Source organism: Eubalaena glacialis, chromosome 5 (genome assembly GCF_028564815.1).
Source record: "Eubalaena glacialis isolate mEubGla1 chromosome 5, mEubGla1.1.hap2.+ XY, whole genome shotgun sequence".
Classification (NCBI taxonomy): Eukaryota; Metazoa; Chordata; class Mammalia; order Artiodactyla; family Balaenidae; genus Eubalaena; species Eubalaena glacialis.
The window spans coordinates 14,265,132-14,282,441 of record NC_083720.1 but is presented as its reverse complement, the minus strand read 5'-3'; the positions used below and the strand labels follow the sequence as shown (position 1 = coordinate 14,282,441).

Sequence of the window (17,310 nt, the reverse complement as noted above, 5' to 3'; positions counted from 1 at the left end):
TCATAGTTTCTAAGGGTCAAGACTCCAGAAACAGCTTAGCTGGGTAGCTCTGGTTCAGTTCTCTCGTAGGATTGCAGTCAAGGTATTGGACAGGGCTGCAGTCTCTGAAGACTTGACTCAGGCTAGAGGATCTTCTTCAAGCCCATTCACTTGGATATTGGCAGGAGGCTTCAGTACCTTGTCACATAGGTCTCTCCATAGGGCATTTCACGATGTGACTTCACCCAGAGTGAATGATCTAAGAAAGGGGGAGAACTTCCAAGATGAACGCTTCGGTGTCTTACTTAACCTACACTTGAAAGTGACATCACTTCTGCCATATTATAGTGTTCACACAGACCAACCCTGGTATAATGTAGGAGGGGACTACACAAGTTTGTGGGTATCATGTTTGGAACCATGTTAGGGGCTGGTACAAAGGCCAAATGTAATTTGAAAGACAGATTTTTCTCTCACTTGCCCCTACCATTACAGATTTCCCTTGGATATGCATATACGTCCCCAAATTGTTACGTGCTTAGAGCCAAACCACTTAAGATTCCTTGAGACAAGAAAAAATAAGGTCTCTCATGATACATCCTGACGCACCTGTTCAGTCTCATTTTTTCCTACTACAGTTGACTGTTCAACAATACCAGTTTGAACTGAATGGGTCCACTTATATGCAGATTTTTTTCAATAGTAAATACTACAGTACTACATAATCCATGGTTGATTGAATCTGTGGATGAGGAACTGTGGATATGGAGGAACCGTGTATACAGAGGGCCAACTTTTAAGTTATACTCAGATTTTTAACTGTGGGAGGGTTGGCGCTCCTAACCTGCACATTGTTCAAGGGTCAACTGTAGTCCTCTAGGCAACCGTGGTACTGAACTACATGTTCTCCAAATGAACCGAGCTCTCTAGCCTCTAGACATCTGTACATATTCTTACCTCTGCTTATTCTTCTCTTCATCCTCCCTCTGCTTTGCTAACTCTTCTTTTTGTCTAGGTTAGATCTTGCTTCCATGAGAAATGTTCAGGGGAAGTTTGTGCCAATAGGGCTGAGTTGAGAACAGACCAAGAAGATGAGAAGGAACATGAAATAGATTCATGCAAGCTAAGCTATTCATTCTTGGGAAAAGGGAGGAAAGGAGAGGAGATGGAAGAAGAAAAAAGATAATTTTCCACTCAGTATTTACCTAAATTTACCCTTCTTCAGGTTCTAAAAATGGATTCCTCTTGTAAAGCTCAAATAAGAATCTATTGTTAGTCAATATTGTGATCTTCAAGAGGAATACAAGATATGCAAATGAATTTCTTTGAAAAAAAATTTACATTTGCACTGACTTGTGTAAAAATAAAGCCCATTTAGTTTTCATCTAGAATCTTGATCTTGGTCAGGAATGATAGATAAATGGCATGTGTACCTCTTTTTCCCTCTTCTCTGTCCATTACTGACATCTTTAAATCAATCCCAGCATTGTTTAATATTATTCTTGAATTCAGATTTATAGTCTTTCTTATCACAGCTTTGATAGCTACTGCCAGTTTATCAGAGTTGGCACTGAAGGCAATATTTGCCATTTCTTTCTTTCAAAATTTTTTATTTTATGTTGGGGTATAGTTGATTTACAATGCTGTGTTAGTTTCAGGTGTACAGCGAAGTGATTCAGTTATACATATACATATAATCCATTCTTTTTCAGATTCTTTCCCCATATAGGTTGAGTAGAGTTCCCGGTGCTAGTAGGTCCTTGTTAATTATCTATTTTATCTACGGTAGTGTGTATATATTAATCCCAACCTCCTAATTTATCCCTCCCCTAACCTTTCCCCTTTGGAAAACAAACCATAAGTTTGTTTTCAAAGTCTGTGAGTCTGTTTCTGTTTTGTAGGTAAGTTCATTTGTATCATCTTTTTAGAGTCCACATATAAGTGATATCTATATGATACTTGTCTTTGTCTGACTTACTTCGTATGACAATCTCTAGGTCCATCCATGTTGCTGCAAATGGCATTATTTCATTCTTTTTTTATGGTTGAGTAGCATTCCATTGTATATATGTACCACATCTTCTTTATTCATTCATCTTTCAATGGACATTTAGGTTGCTTCCATGTCTTGGTTATTGTAAATAGTGCTGCTCTGAACGTTGGGGTGCATGTATATTTTCAAATTGTAATTTTCTCCAGATACATGCTCAGGAGTGGGATTGCTGGATCATATGGTAGTTCTATTTTTATTTTTCTAAGGAACCTCCAAACTGTTCTTCATAGTGGCTGATCTAGATGTTCTCATTCAAACTGTGTTTTGCTACCCGTTAGTGGGTTGTGAAATCAATTTAGTGGTTCTGACTTACTTAAAAAAATAGAAAATATCAGACTGCACTGAACATAGTAAGGTTAATATGTTTTACAATTCATACATAAATACAAATTTAATTATTTACAAAACATGTTTTTATGTACACACGTATATATGTGAGTGTTGTGTTGACTTGGTCACAAGGTAAAATATTTTTCTTACTATTGGACTTAGAAAAGTTTGAAAGCATTTGTTATAATTAATCTCAGCATATTTTGCTATTTATGCAAACAATTTCTGTTTGTTCCTCAGGACTTTCTATAACTTTTCTGATCCCATTTCTACCCAAGTCTAGATTGGGAGTTCCTCTTCTTTGTTCCTATGGTATTCTGTGTATGTTTATAATAACTTAACATACTACCTGATACATAGTAAGTGCTCAATAAATGGTTACTTTTATTAGGAAGAAGATCAGTACTGAATATATCCATTGACTAACATTAGCAGTAGGATGGTTTCAAGAAGAAAGGAGAGAAGTAACATTAATTACATACATATCTGCAATGTGCCAGCTCTGGTCTAAGTGCTTTACGAATATTATCTATTATTGAAAAGTAGGATATTATTATCCCCATTTTTAGAGAGATGATTATAAGCCTAGAATTCAAATGTAGTTCTTTCTGGTTCTCAGCCTTTTTGTTTTCTACTCATCTAAGCTGTCTCACAGTGATTGGTCAGTGAGTAAATGACAACTGAGAGACTGGTCATTTGCCCCTGCTCTTTACTCCAGCATTTATGCTGCATATTTGGATTGTATTATTAATGTCATATTTTTGATCTTTGGAATTAGTTTGCTAAAAAATAAGACTAGAAATCCAGATATTGTAGTAGTCAGTTGGCCTTTACCAAAAATCTAAGAATCCTAACATTCCTCTAAAATGTCATTTACTTGATAAAACCTAAAATTTCTCAATCCTCCTTTCCAGAAAGAAAGAAAGAAGCCTAGGCTTCACCCCCAGAGATTATGATTTCACTGGTTTGGAGTGGAGCCTGGGCATCAGCACTTTTTTAAAGCTTCCTAGATGGTTCACATATGTAGTCAAGGTTGAGAACCACTGGTATCAATATAATATGATCCCATAAGAGGAGTATTAAGACAGGTTTGTCATTCTGAACTGGTGTTTCTTTAGTACTCAGTCCCCTTAGCCTCAGTCATACAAGCTCAAGGAATAGTGTCATTTATGGCTACCAAAGGAAAGGGCTCAGGTTAGTGTATTGTTGGTAGTCCTGCATTCCTCTTGCCATCTTACCAAGAAACCTGTTTATTCTTTCAGAGAGACCGTCACTCTCTATCTTGTAAATAAGCTGGTTACAAAGGACATATGCATGCATACACACACACACACACACACACACACACCCTTCTTCCTGTGAATAATGGCTGGGCAGTATTATGATACCAGGAATGAAGAAATATAGCCTCTCCTCCACTGAGGCACCCAGAATGACTTAAGGATTCTAAATGAGGAATTTTCTAAATTGCAACATGTTTTATTTGAATGAACTAGATGGTCCCTTTACTGACCATTGACCTTGTCCATGTCCATTGACCTTGTCCATGTCCACTCTCATGGGTTCTGCTCATCACCATTAGTTGAAGGTTGAGCCCATGTAGTTTCTTGATCCACTGTCCAAAACTTGTCTCAGGTTCTTTAGGTAGCTGTAAGAAGAAACAAATTTTTCTGATTTATGCAGTGATACAATTCTTTTGGCAAAATATCTTTTATTTAATATACTTTATAAGCAGGAAGGCTCTCTTAGGAGACATTTAATTAGGTTTGTCCCTTTATAGTTGAATGGGTCAACCACACCTAGGGTCTATGGCCCAAGAGTATGGTCTTTATCTTCCTAGAGATTATGTTCAAGAGTATTTAATACCATGTACTAACACACCATTATAAGCCTTGGTTTGGGAAAAAATCTAAAACATTGCCAATTTGTCACTCTTTTGAAATACTAGGGAAAAATACCAGGGAGTTCTTCAGAAATACCAGGGAGAGATCCTCTGTCTGTTCAAATAAGCCATAGTGTAGTTGTCCAAGGGCTGCCTCTTATTTTGCATATTCCCAGTATACCTCCATGAGATGCTATGCCTGAGTCAACAAAAATAACAAAGCCAGCTGTGGATTACTAATTACCACTTCAGCTAAAAATCTTTATACTAAAAATTACATACATTTGAACACTTGTTTGAGATTATTTGTGTCATGTTTTCCTGTATCAGTGCTGTTAAATATGACTATTTGCATTGTCATAGGAAAAATTTTATTATAAACTTTTTATTTTCTTCCCACAGGTATGGATTAGAATGTCTGTTCAGGTTTTATAGTTATGGACTGGAAAAAAAATTCAGACAAGAAATTTTTAAGGATTTCCAAGAAGAAACCAAAAAAGACTACGAATCTGGTAAAACAAAACAATAACCTTATTCTATTTGGAAATTGTAAATCTGAGTCTGTCAATAAATAGGGAGTTTGTAACTGTTTTTTTAGGGCAGACTATTTAAGACTTTCAGGCCACTATTATAGTTTGTGATGAAGGATAGAGCACCGTATAGTATGAAGGTCTTACTTGTGAGATGTTGGAAAATAGCCACTCCGAAGTGTTTCCTTTATGGATTTGTATTTTGTTTTTATTCATTTGACACACATGACTACTCACTGATGTTCCATTACATGAAAATTCTATGCAACATGAGCAAGTGTGCTTGGAAAGGTGGAATAGCACAGTAACAGTGCAGACTCTGGGCTAGATCCCTAAGTCTGAATCCCATTTCCCCTACTTTGTAGCTCTGTGGCCATGGGTAAGTTACTTAACCTTGTTAGAAAAACAAACAAACAAACAAAATATTACAGGGTTGTATATAGTTCAAATTAGTTTAATATACAATAAACCACTTAAATAATACCTGTTACAAGGCAAATGCTCAATAAATGTTAGCTGCCATTATTCATTACAATTAGTTTAATATACAATAAATCACTTAAATAATACCTGTTACATGGCAAATGCTCAATAAATGTTAGCTGCCATTATTCATTACAATGTCTTATCTTCAAGATCTAGATAAAGTGTACATAGAAGACATGGTTTAATGCTGGTAGGATCATATCCAATATGAATCATTTTTTAAAGATTCTATATATTTTATCATGTATGTTCTTCTTTGTTATTAGGTCAGCTGTATGGATTAGAAAAGTTTTGGGCTTATCTAAAATATTCTCAATCTAAGACACAGTCTATTGACCCCAAACTTCAGGAATACCTCTGTAGCTTTAAGAAGTTGGAAGACTTCCGTGTTGACGTAAGTTTTAAGTCCTTTCCCCTGTATTATTTTTATTACTCTTATGCTTGAGCTATCAGTGACTTTAAGTTTAATTTTATAATTTTTATTTTTTCAATTTAATATTGAAAATTTTAACTTTCCAGTTTTGAAATCAAACTTTAAAAGAGGTGCAAAAATAGTATAGAGAATTCCCATATATTCTGTTTACCCAGAGTCCCTAAATGTTAATGTCTTACATAACCATGGAGCAATGGTCAGTTCACTTTAATTTTGATATGCATGATAAACATTTTATGGATTTAGTAACTTTTATGTGGATATGTTACTCATTTCTCACTAGCAGTTTTTATTTATTTATTTATATATTTTTTAAATGATTTCTTTATTATTTATTTTATTTTATTTATTTTTGGCTGCGCCAGGTCTTAGTCGCGGCGCACGGGATATTCGTTGTGGCACACGGGCTTCTCTCTAGTTGTGGCGTGTGGGTTTTCTCTTCTTTAGTTGTGTCGTGCAGGCTCTAGGGCCCATGGACTCTGTAGTTGTGGTGCGCGGGTTCCAGAGCATGTGGGCTCTGTAGTCTGCAGCACGCAGGCTCTCTAGTTGAGGCGCATGAGCTCAGGAGTTGTGGTGTGTGGGCTTAGTTGCCCCACGGCATGTGGGATCTTAGTTCCCTGACCAGAAATTGAACCCGCATCCCCTGCATTTAAGGTAGATTCTTTACCACTGGACCACCAGGGAAGTCCCCTCACCAGCAGTTTTTAAATTTTTCACTTTTTATGTACTTGTATCCTATAGTTTCCATAACACGTGCTCATATAACATGGATTTATGGTTCCCCACGTAATAAAATTAGGGCAAGAATGTTATGTGCATGTGTAGAGACAGGAGAATAGGCTTTAGACAATTTGATTTCAAGAGGAAAAGGAAAACATTTTAAAAAAAGAAGGGGATGAGCATAATAAGTTGAAAAGGAGAAAGAAGAGAGAAATAAGGAAAGAAGAATCAAAAAGAGCAGAAAAGAGAGAGGTGAAAGGAAGGCTAGGTTCATCTCTGCTTAGTATTATAATTAGTTTGTCTTTTGTAGTTTTGTGTAAATAGATTTGATAGCCCAAGGATGGAGTTAATAGAAGTGCCTCCATCTCTGGAATTAAAGAGCTGTGTTTCAGACTTCCCTGGCAGTCCAGTGGTTAAGACTACGCACTTCCCAATGCAAGGGGCATGGATTCGATCCCTGGTCAGGGAACCAAGATCCCTCATGCCTTGCAGCATGGCCAAAAATTAAAAAAAAAAAAAAAAAGCTATGTTTCTAGAGTGGTCCAGCCAGTTCTGTCACAAGATGTCCCTGCTTTATAATACTAGTGATTTTTGCCCTATCTGAACAGAAGCCAAGAATTCAGACCTCTGCTTTTAAATACTGTGGAAGTTTGGAGAAGGAAGGGGTTAGCGTTATAAATGCTTTGCAACTGACAGAAGTTGCATAAAGAAGGAAAATAGCCTCTCTGAAACATTTTCCCAGAGACAACGAACCCAGCCTTATGCTTATGCCCTACTATTTAGTTCAAGCCCTAAAACACAGTAGCTTAATAAACATGTTGAATGAAAGAATTGACTGATAAGGAGGAAATTTAAGTTTAATACCTTAAATTGCTGTTAAGTTTTCATTATACTAATAAAATCTACTGAAGTGCCGGCATAGTTTCCCTCTGTTAGAAAAGTCTGGCCTTAGATTTTGAAGGGAGGAAAAAATAGTAAAATCATCACTATGTTGTCTTTCATAATTTGCAGCCCCCTATAGGTGAGGAATTTGAAAGAAAAAGACATTCATCTACTTCTGGTGAGGAGAGTAATCGTCACAGACTTCCGTCTAATTCCTCTACAAAGTCACCGAGTGCTGCTAAGCCTACACCTGCCAATCGGCTTCGGGTCCCAACAAACTCTCCCAGAAGGAATACTTCACAGCAGTCCAATGACAATTCACACCAGAACAGTGCTGCCTCAGTCTCAACACATGGTGAACTGCCTGAGAAATAGACTCTGATGAAAGTTGTTTGCCCTTGAAATCAACATTTACATCAGTAATTATTGGGGGAAATCTTCTGACGTTTAATTGTGATAAATTGGTAGCATTGGAAGAAAAATGGTAGCATTTTTTTCTAGGAAGATAAATTCTAAAAACGTTTTCCCTGATTTCACGAATAAGTATAATTTTGGTAACCTTTTACAGAGATCCTCTAGTAATATATTTTGGTCTCAAATATATATTTGAAATAATATATTTCTTTTTCAAAGCCATTGTTTATAAGAACAGCATTCCTTAAATATATACAAAAACAACACAAGGAATGCCTAACATTTCAGCTCATACTTCTTAAAGAAGATATAGTATGTTATAGTCATCTATTCTATAGAGCTTTCTTAAAGAATCCAATAACCCCACTGTCAATTCATATTTGAACTTATCAAAAACAAAGGACAATTATGTATATGTTTTTTAAATTCAGAAAAAGAATGTGAAATGATACATTTGCTTTTCTTTTAGATTTATAGTTTAAAGAAAACTATTTTTTTTTTTTTTACAAAAGTAGAAATATATTGCAGTTATATTGAAGTATATGCACTTTGGATGTTGGGTTTTGCTTTTTTCCCCGCTAGTCATGCCTCATGATTTCCATAGTTATTGTTGTGTTGGTATGGAGTGTTCTGAATTGGCATCAGCCAGTTACATATTAGAAGAGATTTACTTTTTGTGACTATATAAACCTGCACAAGTAATTGAAAACTGAGTTGGGATTGGTTGGAATACTGTCCTAAATTAGTTAAATCTTGCACTGTTTTGAATGCATTTGCTGTTTGTACATCTGCAGGTGTGTATGTCACAAGTAGTCAGATTATCTTCAGTTTAAAAGGAGTAACTTTTTGTGTCCTTTACTTTGTTTTATGCTTATAAAAAGTGTTTTCAAGAAATGAATTGACTTCTAATTTTTATTGCTGTTGCAACCGATGTAAATGATAGTTTCAGTTTTTGTGGGAATTAAAATAAAGCACTTATTCTAAATTATTTGAATTGATTTTTAATTATTTTTGTTTAGAATACAGCTGAAAAGCTGTAATTTTCAAATTCTGCTAGTAGAAGACCACTGTAGTGGGTGGGCCAAAAGTTTCGTTCAGTTTTTTTCTGTAAGATGGCTCTAGTAGCACTTAGTTGTCTTTAACTTTATTTGAAACAATTTTGTTAGATTGTATGTGACAGCTGTCAGATCAGCGTGCATTTAAAAAAAGACTTACCAAAATTGGTGAATTTTTGTGTAACCATTTTAATATTGAAGATGGAAGAAAAAAAGCAATATTTTTAGCATATTATGCTTTATTATTTCAAGAAAGGTAAAAATGCAACTGAAACGCACAAAAAGATTTGTGCAATGTGTGAAGAACGTGCTGTGACTGATCAAATATGTCAAAAGTGGTTTGTGAAGTTTCATGCTGGAGATTTCTTACTGGATAATGCTCCATGGTTGGGTAGACCAGTTTAAGTTGATAGGGATCAAACCGAAAAAATAATTGAGAACAATCAACATTATACCATGCGGAAGATAGCTGACATACTCAAAATATCCAAATCAAGCGTTGAAAATCATCTGCACCAGCTTGGTTATGTGAATCGCTTTGATGTTTGGGTTCCACATAGGTTAAGTGAAAAAAACCGTCTTGACCGTATTTCCTCATGTGAGTCTCTACTGAAACGTAATGAAAATGTTCCGTTTTTAAAACAAATTGTGACGGGTGATGAAAAGTGGTTACTGTACAACAATGTGGAATGGAAAAGATCTTGGGGCAAGAGAAATGCACCACCACCAACCACACCAAAGTCCGGTCTTCATCCAAAGAAGGTGATGTTGTGTATATGGTGGGATTGGAAGGGAGTCCTCTATTATGAGCTCCTTCCGGAAAACCAAACGATTAATTCCAACAAGTACTGCTCCCAGTTAGACCAACTGAAAGCAGCACTCGATGAAAAGTGTCCAGAATTAGTCAACAGAAAATACATAATCTTCCATCAGGATAACGCAAGGCTGGGTGTCTCTTTGATGACCAGGCAAAAATCGTTACAGCTTGGCTGGGAAGTTCTGATTCATCCGCCATATTCACCAGACGTTGCACCTTCGGATTTCCATTTCAGTCTTTACAAAATTCTCTTAATGGAAAAAATTTCAATTCCCTGGAAGACTGCAAAAGGCACCTGGAACAGTTCTTTGCTCAAAAAGATAAAAAGTTTTGGGAAGATGGAATTACGAAGTTGCCTGAAAATGGCAGAAGGTTGTGGAACAGAAAGGTGAATACGTTGTTCAATAAAGTTCTTGGTGAAAATGGAAAATGTGTCTTTTATTTTTACTTAAAAAACCGAAGGCACTTTTTGGCCCACCCAATATGTTGTGAATGAAGTTTCAGTGTTAAACTTACATCCATTTTATTTAGCTTATATGTTTTCTTGTATTGGCAAGAAGCAGCTAGTTTAATACACTAAATTTATTATTTTCTTTTTGGTGTCTTGTTCTTATAGAATGACAGTATTGAAATACATATCTTCTTTGGATAAGTGGACTATCCTTTAGTAAATAAGAGATTTTCATTAGGTTATTTCCATGAATAAGTGATAATCTGCCATTTTATGATATTTAATATTGGGGAGGTCATTTTGATATTTTAATTTTAAGAAAGAGTCGAGTCATATTTGAATATTCAGAAAATATACTTAGATCTTGGAAAGAGAATGCAAAACAACTAATAGATTTAGAATAATAAATTTTAAAATGTTTTCTTAAGTGCAGATGTAGTTCTGGCTTTTCAGTGAGGAATTTCCAAACCATGCTTATTAGCTTTAAGCGGTCTCTTGAAATTACCTAAAATTATCTAAGAATCTTTCTCAGTATCCTTTTTGTGTTGAACACATACATCTGAAACCTGTATTTAACCTAAGATTACTTCCACTCACCTAAATATGCAAATGTAAATTTGATTGGAAAATTGTATATTTTATATGAAAATACAGTAATCAAGAGTTTTGTGATGTATAATAAATTAGTAATTTTATCATATTATTTTGATTATAAAAACAATACATGTAAATTAGGAAATTTAGAAAAGCACAGAGGAAAATAAAGTACTTTTTTAAAAAAGAAAAAAAATTGGTATCATGCTATACATATAGCATTATAACCTGCTTTTTCACGTAGAGGTGAGCATTTTCTGATGTCATTAATCTTTCTACACCATGACTTTTACAAGTTATGTAGTATTCTAGCATATGGATGTGCCATAGTTTATTTAGCTGAATCACCTATGGTTGAAATTTTACATATGGCCAGGTTTGGGCTGTTACAAACAACAACTTAATTTATCTGATATCCCTACAGATAAATCTTTGTGTATAAACTTGGAGTTATTGCCTAGCATAAATTCCTAGAAGTTGAAATTCTAAGTAAAAATGTATTCCCATTCAACATACTCTAGAATGGTTGCACAGTTTACACTTCTACCAACAGCATCTGCTTTTCTATGTCCTCAAAAACTGGTTATTATAAATCTTTCTCTTTGAAAGACTGAGAAGCAAAAAATATTATTTTAATGTCATTATTAAGATCATCATTTTAATCAGGTTACTAATGAGTGATAATTTTTATTGTTTATTAACTACATTATTTGTAGATGGCTTGGTCATATCTTTCATGTTTTCCTTTTGGAGTGATTGTCTTTTTCTGATTTATGGAGCTTTTTTACTTATCAAGACTATTAACCCTTTGCTTTCTAAGTTTATTTATGTATGTTTGACATAGTATGTACATTTTTTTGGTAAAAAATTTAAAAATTATACCCCTTAAATTCTAAATGCGAAACTTAAGCAAATAAAAGCATTGTTATTCAATGAAAAGAAAAATATTATTGACTATAAATCTAAATAGTCCTACCCAAAATATGTGTAAGTTCCTAGAGAACTTCCTTCCTTGTGATTTTGTAGTTTTCAATCTTATTAAATAAAAAAGACAACATTAAAATGTTTAAATCTAAACTACTTGTCCTTTTAAAGGGATAGTTGAAGCCATCTTTGGAATTCTTTATACGAAAAGGAATTAAGAAGAAAGTTATATTTTAAAATAGATATCATTTTAGTTTTTAAATAGATTTTATTTTTTAAACTTGTTTTGCCTGTTTGGGACTTCACTCTGACATTCTCTCATGCTTCTCCTTGCCATTATATGGAATGATATTACCTCTTTCTGTGCTTAATCTTATCTTTCACCTAATTTCTTAGCTCTTATGAAACTGCTTATTTTTATTTTATTATATAGGAGACTGATCCAAGAGAGTAATACCTAATTATATCGCCACTAGATGGCAGAATGGAATAAGATCAGTAAGTCTTTTGAGAGGCACGTGTGTGTGTGTGTGTGTGTGTGTGTGTGTGTGTGTGTGTGTTGAAGAACTCTCACTCCATCTTGTGGTGATATGTGATTATATCAATTACTCTTGCATTTCTAATAGCCACATGTTCTCAACAACTCGTGATTACCTTGTTACAGCAATGCCAAATTGTGCTTAGTTATTAGTAAATAAATACAGTAACAGCATTAAGTTTTGTATATGGTTAAAGATAAAAATGCTATTGCTTTGGTTTCTTTTTTGTCATTTCACTTAAAAATTTGAAGTACTTCATTAGCATTATTTGTGATTAACTCTTGAGCTGTAAACAAGGCAAGAAAATTTTAAGATGCGTCTGTTTGTCTAGCTAACCTGTGTAGTTAAATCCTGCCTGAAATATGAGAAACTTAAAACTAGATGGTACTCTTATGACTAGAACAAAATGTTATCACATAGTTAGTTGAATGGCAGAGCAAGAATTTGTACTCAAATAGTCTAGCTCCAGACCTCGAGCTAGTCGTCTTAACCAGACTGTTCTTTAATAGCTTGAAATATTGGAACGCATGAACACTGACTCCAGAACTCAAAATGCTGTGATTCTTAACTATTATGAAATCAAGATTATATTCTTGTGGTTAAGACTGTAAAGTTGTTTTATCTTGGGCATCTTCTGCAGTAACGAGTGGTCTAGTGGAATATTTAAATATATAAGTACATTAAGTGCAATATGGTAAATACTCTTTGGGGGGGAAATCATGATTAGTGACAATATCACTCATGTGTTTAAATATTTTCCTAGAATTAGCTACAGTAAAATAAAAACTAAACATTTTATTCAGAATACAACTAGAAATTTTGTATTACATTAGAGTTACTATTGTCAACTGAAGATATTAGATACTATTCTATTCAGAAATAATGGTGTTCCAGTCTTTAGAAAGCTTGAAGGAAATATGCCACATGGGTTAATTAACAGGAAGCACCTCTGGCTTTATACTTTTTTACCAATTTTCTGAATTCTTTACAATGAGACTGTTTTTAACTTGGCCAATTAAAGACATGATTTGGTTAACAGAATGGTTTCTACCAATATATTACACATATTTGCTTCAGATAAAAAAGCAGAATGTGCTGTTTGTTGTTTTGATTTTGTTTCTTCCGGGTAGCATGTTAAGTCTACAAAATGGAATACCTTTCTCAGGTATTTTAAGGTACGTTAGACTTTCGTTACAACATGAATGCAACCATAGTACTGTAATGTTTTTAATGTTAAAATTTTCTGGTTTCTAGTTGAATGCCCTTAAGTATAATCTAAGGTGAGACTGACTTTTAATGCGTCAATAGAAGGGCTTTGAGAGGGAAGGTCTGTGAGACCCCAAAATTTAATATGTAGAATTTTACATACTTACAAGTTCTTTGGGGGAGATAATCCATAGCTTTTTATCAGATTTCTACCAGGATTTATGATCCCAAATATGTTTAATAACCACTGCCCTAGAAATAACGTAGCTTATTTGTCAGAAACATGAATTGAATCCTGGCCCCCCTCTCTGTTACAGTCCTTCATCTACAAAATTGCACTTGCCTCATAGTGTTATAAAGATTAAATGTAAAGCATTTAACACAGTTATCTGACGTGCAATAAGCACTCAGTAAACATTAGTTATTATTGGGATTAAGAACTGGACCAGTTATCTTCAGGTATGTAAACATATTTTCTCCAATAGGCTTTGAATGTAATTTTAAATCTTCATGTGAAATTAATCTACTTAAAACATTTTAATTAGTAAAGTCAGATTCCTTGTAATTGTTTCGTTGTCCTAGGATAATAACATTATGAACACTTTTCTGCCCTTCTCACCTCCACGAGAATAGAACTAGGGTGCTTAGATGCTGTTATTTCTGCTGACTCTGAACAACTGACAAGGGTATGAATTCCATGAAGCAGTCACCAGATCATGAATCTGATTATGGTAATGTCTCACTTTTAGTTATTTCGTCTTTTTTATTCAGCTAACAGTTTTGCTCATTATGTTTTCCTAACATCACCACAATCTATTACTTTTGCCTCATCATAAATATCCAGTCCCTGGGCAGGATATGAGAATCTGCCTTTCCATGACTCATGGCCTCTCCCAGGCTCGGTGACACTCCAGTGACTTCCCCACTGCCACTCATTGCCACTTTCTTTTGCATGAACCAGAGTATACCGTGTAAGAACCAAGGGAGGCATCAAAATATCTTGCAAGTCTGTTAAAAACAAACTTTTGAAAACTCTTTTGGGTTGTCCAGGAACTATGGTATAATGTAGTGGTGCTCAAGTTGGGGATATGCCCAAGAGTACATAAATCCTTTCAGAGGAGTTTACATAGGCACAGATAATTTTAAAGGAATCAATTTCCAGATTCTCAACTTCCATAAGTACTCCTTCCTAAAACTGATTTATCCATTAATATGCTCGTGTTCCTAATAGTTTTTTCCCATGTTATAAAAGAAAGCCATTGCCCTTACCCATCCCAAATATTACCCTAGATGAGAAAGCCATCAGGGGCCACACAGTGGTGAAACCTTTAATGATTCACTGAGCTCTCATAAACTCATAAGACTTATTGAATTTCTCTGCTTTACAAATACTTCTGTTAAGGGTAAGGTTTTGTGTGTATTTTTGGTTGGTGTGTTATTCAATGAGAGAGTTAAGACATGTTTTTATCAAATCATACAAAATATATACTACAATTACTGTCAGTCCTCATTTTATTTCACCTGATAAAATGTTTAAAATTTTCCATTTCCTATTTATGATACTTTTTTTTTTTTTTTTTTTTTTTTGGCCACGCAGAACAGCTTGTGGGATCTTAGTTCCCCGACCAAGGATTGAACCCAGGCCCTGGCAGTGAAAGCGCCAAGTCCTAACCACTGGACTGCCAGGGAATTCCCAAGATACAGTGTTTTTAAAATAGCTGCCAGATAGATTTGTTTTTAGCAGACGAAAACCTTCTCTTTCATTAGATTTCTTTAAAAAGTTGGATTATGATTCTTCTCAAAATAAGCATTTACCATAAAACTTGTGGTGGAGATTGCTGAGCTATTTATCCAGTCCATTTCTCCTTCCCCTCGTCACACTACTAGACTGCATCCTCATCCTCCTGCTGTTTTAGGCTTGCCAGTATAACTGGTTCTGGATACTGGAAGGCAGGGGAGGTAAGGGGCACCACTTCTAGACCTGCCCATGTGCCATCTCCATGCTCATTCTTTCCTTTTTTGACTGTGGAAGCCATATGTTGAAGACAACAGAGCCCCGACATCGAGAGACCTGTGTCCCTGAATCACCACCTAGTCCCTTTTGGGACTCTCTATTATCAAGAAATAGTCTTTTGTTGTATTAAGATGTCAAGAACTTGGAGTTACAGTAGTTAGTATTATCTTAACTGATAATGAAAAGTTTACTACCTATGTATAATAATTACCCAAATGTGTATATATGTTGTCTCGATCATTATGTATTAATATTTGTAATAATGACTCCAATCCAGAAGAAAAAATTTTTTTATCAATTAGAGCCACTTATGGTCAGAAGAAAATAAAAAATTTAATTGTGTACTTATTTTTGTTGTAGATACGTATCTGATGTTCAATAAGACATTCAAGCATTAAAATGTATTAGGATAAAAATCTGGAGAAACTGGAATGGAAATACAAGTTCAAGGAGAAAAGAGAAAGGTGTAAGTTTTCTAAATGTTAAAGAAGAGCTTGCTCATATACTTTAAAAAATGCATTTAAATGTTATATTTAGGTTTCATTGACTTCACTTAAAAAGTTATATTTATAACTTTATGTCAGTATTTATAATGTGCTGGAAGTTATGACCTTTGCAACTATTAAAATGAAAATTTTTAGACGTCAGCTTAAAATGTGTGAGGGATACATACGTTTATGAAAATTATTTTAGGACGTTTTCAAGGAAAAATGTTTTAAGACTGATGGGAAAGTGCAGACTTTGGAGTTAAATAGCTCTGCATCCAAATTCTGATTCTGCTGGATCACTGGACAAATTAGGTTAACCCATCTTCCCTTATTCTCCTCCAATATTTAAATGAAAATACGTGTAAATTACTCACTATCTGGCACTAACCTGCTCCTGCTATTAAGAATCTTAATGGGGAGGGTGGCATAAATTAGGAGTTTGGGATTAACATATACACACTACTATACATAAAATAGATAAACAACAAGGACCTACTTTATAGCACAGGGAACTATATTCAATATCATGTAATAACCTATAATGGAAAATAATCGGAAAAAGAATATAAGAATATATATATTATATATATGTATATTAGCCACTCAGGTGAAAATAATTTATCAAATCCCTCATATGTGAGAGTGAATTTAAAAATTAGATACAGAGCGGAAAGACTTTTATTTGTGAGAGAAGGGATAATTTTAGAGCACGAACCAAGGGAAGACACTCTGTTACATGGCAAAATGGCAGTGGAAGGGACCTTATTTGAGAGGGTACTAAGAAAGATGGCAAGGCTGTTTGTAAAAGAAAAATGAGAAGGAAGCATAAATTTGCTTTAACTTACATTGTTGGTTCTAGTCTACCATGCAATTAAAATAGCTCTTACATTTTAAAGTTACTCAAAAGCTTGCTTTTAAGTTGGTGTAATTATTTTATATGTACCATAAATAGCATGTGCTTTATGAATCTCCTCCCTTGTGTTCCATGTGACTTCTATTTTAAGTAGCTCCAAAGTGATGCCAGAGAGTTAACTAGGTCAACTGCCACCTGTGTTCGTTTCTTTTATAAATCTTTTTACATCTCTGAGAGAATTCAAGACATTAAGTATGGCAATTTCTTTACCTAATACCTCTGATTACAGTATGTAGCTATTGACTCAGCAGATGAATGCTAGTGGCCATGGCTGGAAGAGAAGCTGGGGAAGGCTGTGGAATTGCAAAGTTCATGCCTGGTAACAGGGCAAATGTGGTACCTGGTGTCAGCTGACCTTTCTATTAAAATTTGGACTTACCACTAGAGTTCTTGCATTTAGGGAAGGGATCAGAGAAAGTCACAGGAGAACCATATTTTGAAAAACATTAGCCAATGTTGGTGGGAGTATAAACTGGTACAAAAACTATGATTGAAAATTTAGCAATAGCTTTCAAAATTTTAAGCACATTTATCCTTTGACCTAGCAATTCCACTTCCCGGAATTTACCCTACAAATACAATCTTTGCACAGTGCAAAGA

General features: G+C 34.7%; 1 protein-coding gene across 1 annotated transcript in view; it reads left to right on the top strand.

The window, feature by feature from the left end:
• Positions 1-7,751, top strand: part of LARP1B (La ribonucleoprotein 1B) — a 129,802-nt gene extending 122,051 nt beyond the window's left edge. The window contains exons 17-19 of the mRNA XM_061191986.1: positions 4,647-4,756; positions 5,527-5,654; positions 7,425-7,751. Coding sequence (XP_061047969.1) covers positions 4,647-4,756; positions 5,527-5,654; positions 7,425-7,670 — 484 coding nt within the window. The 3' untranslated portion in view covers positions 7,671-7,751. The remainder of the gene's footprint in view (positions 1-4,646; positions 4,757-5,526; positions 5,655-7,424) is intronic.
• Positions 7,752-17,310: the final 9,559 nt, after the last annotated feature.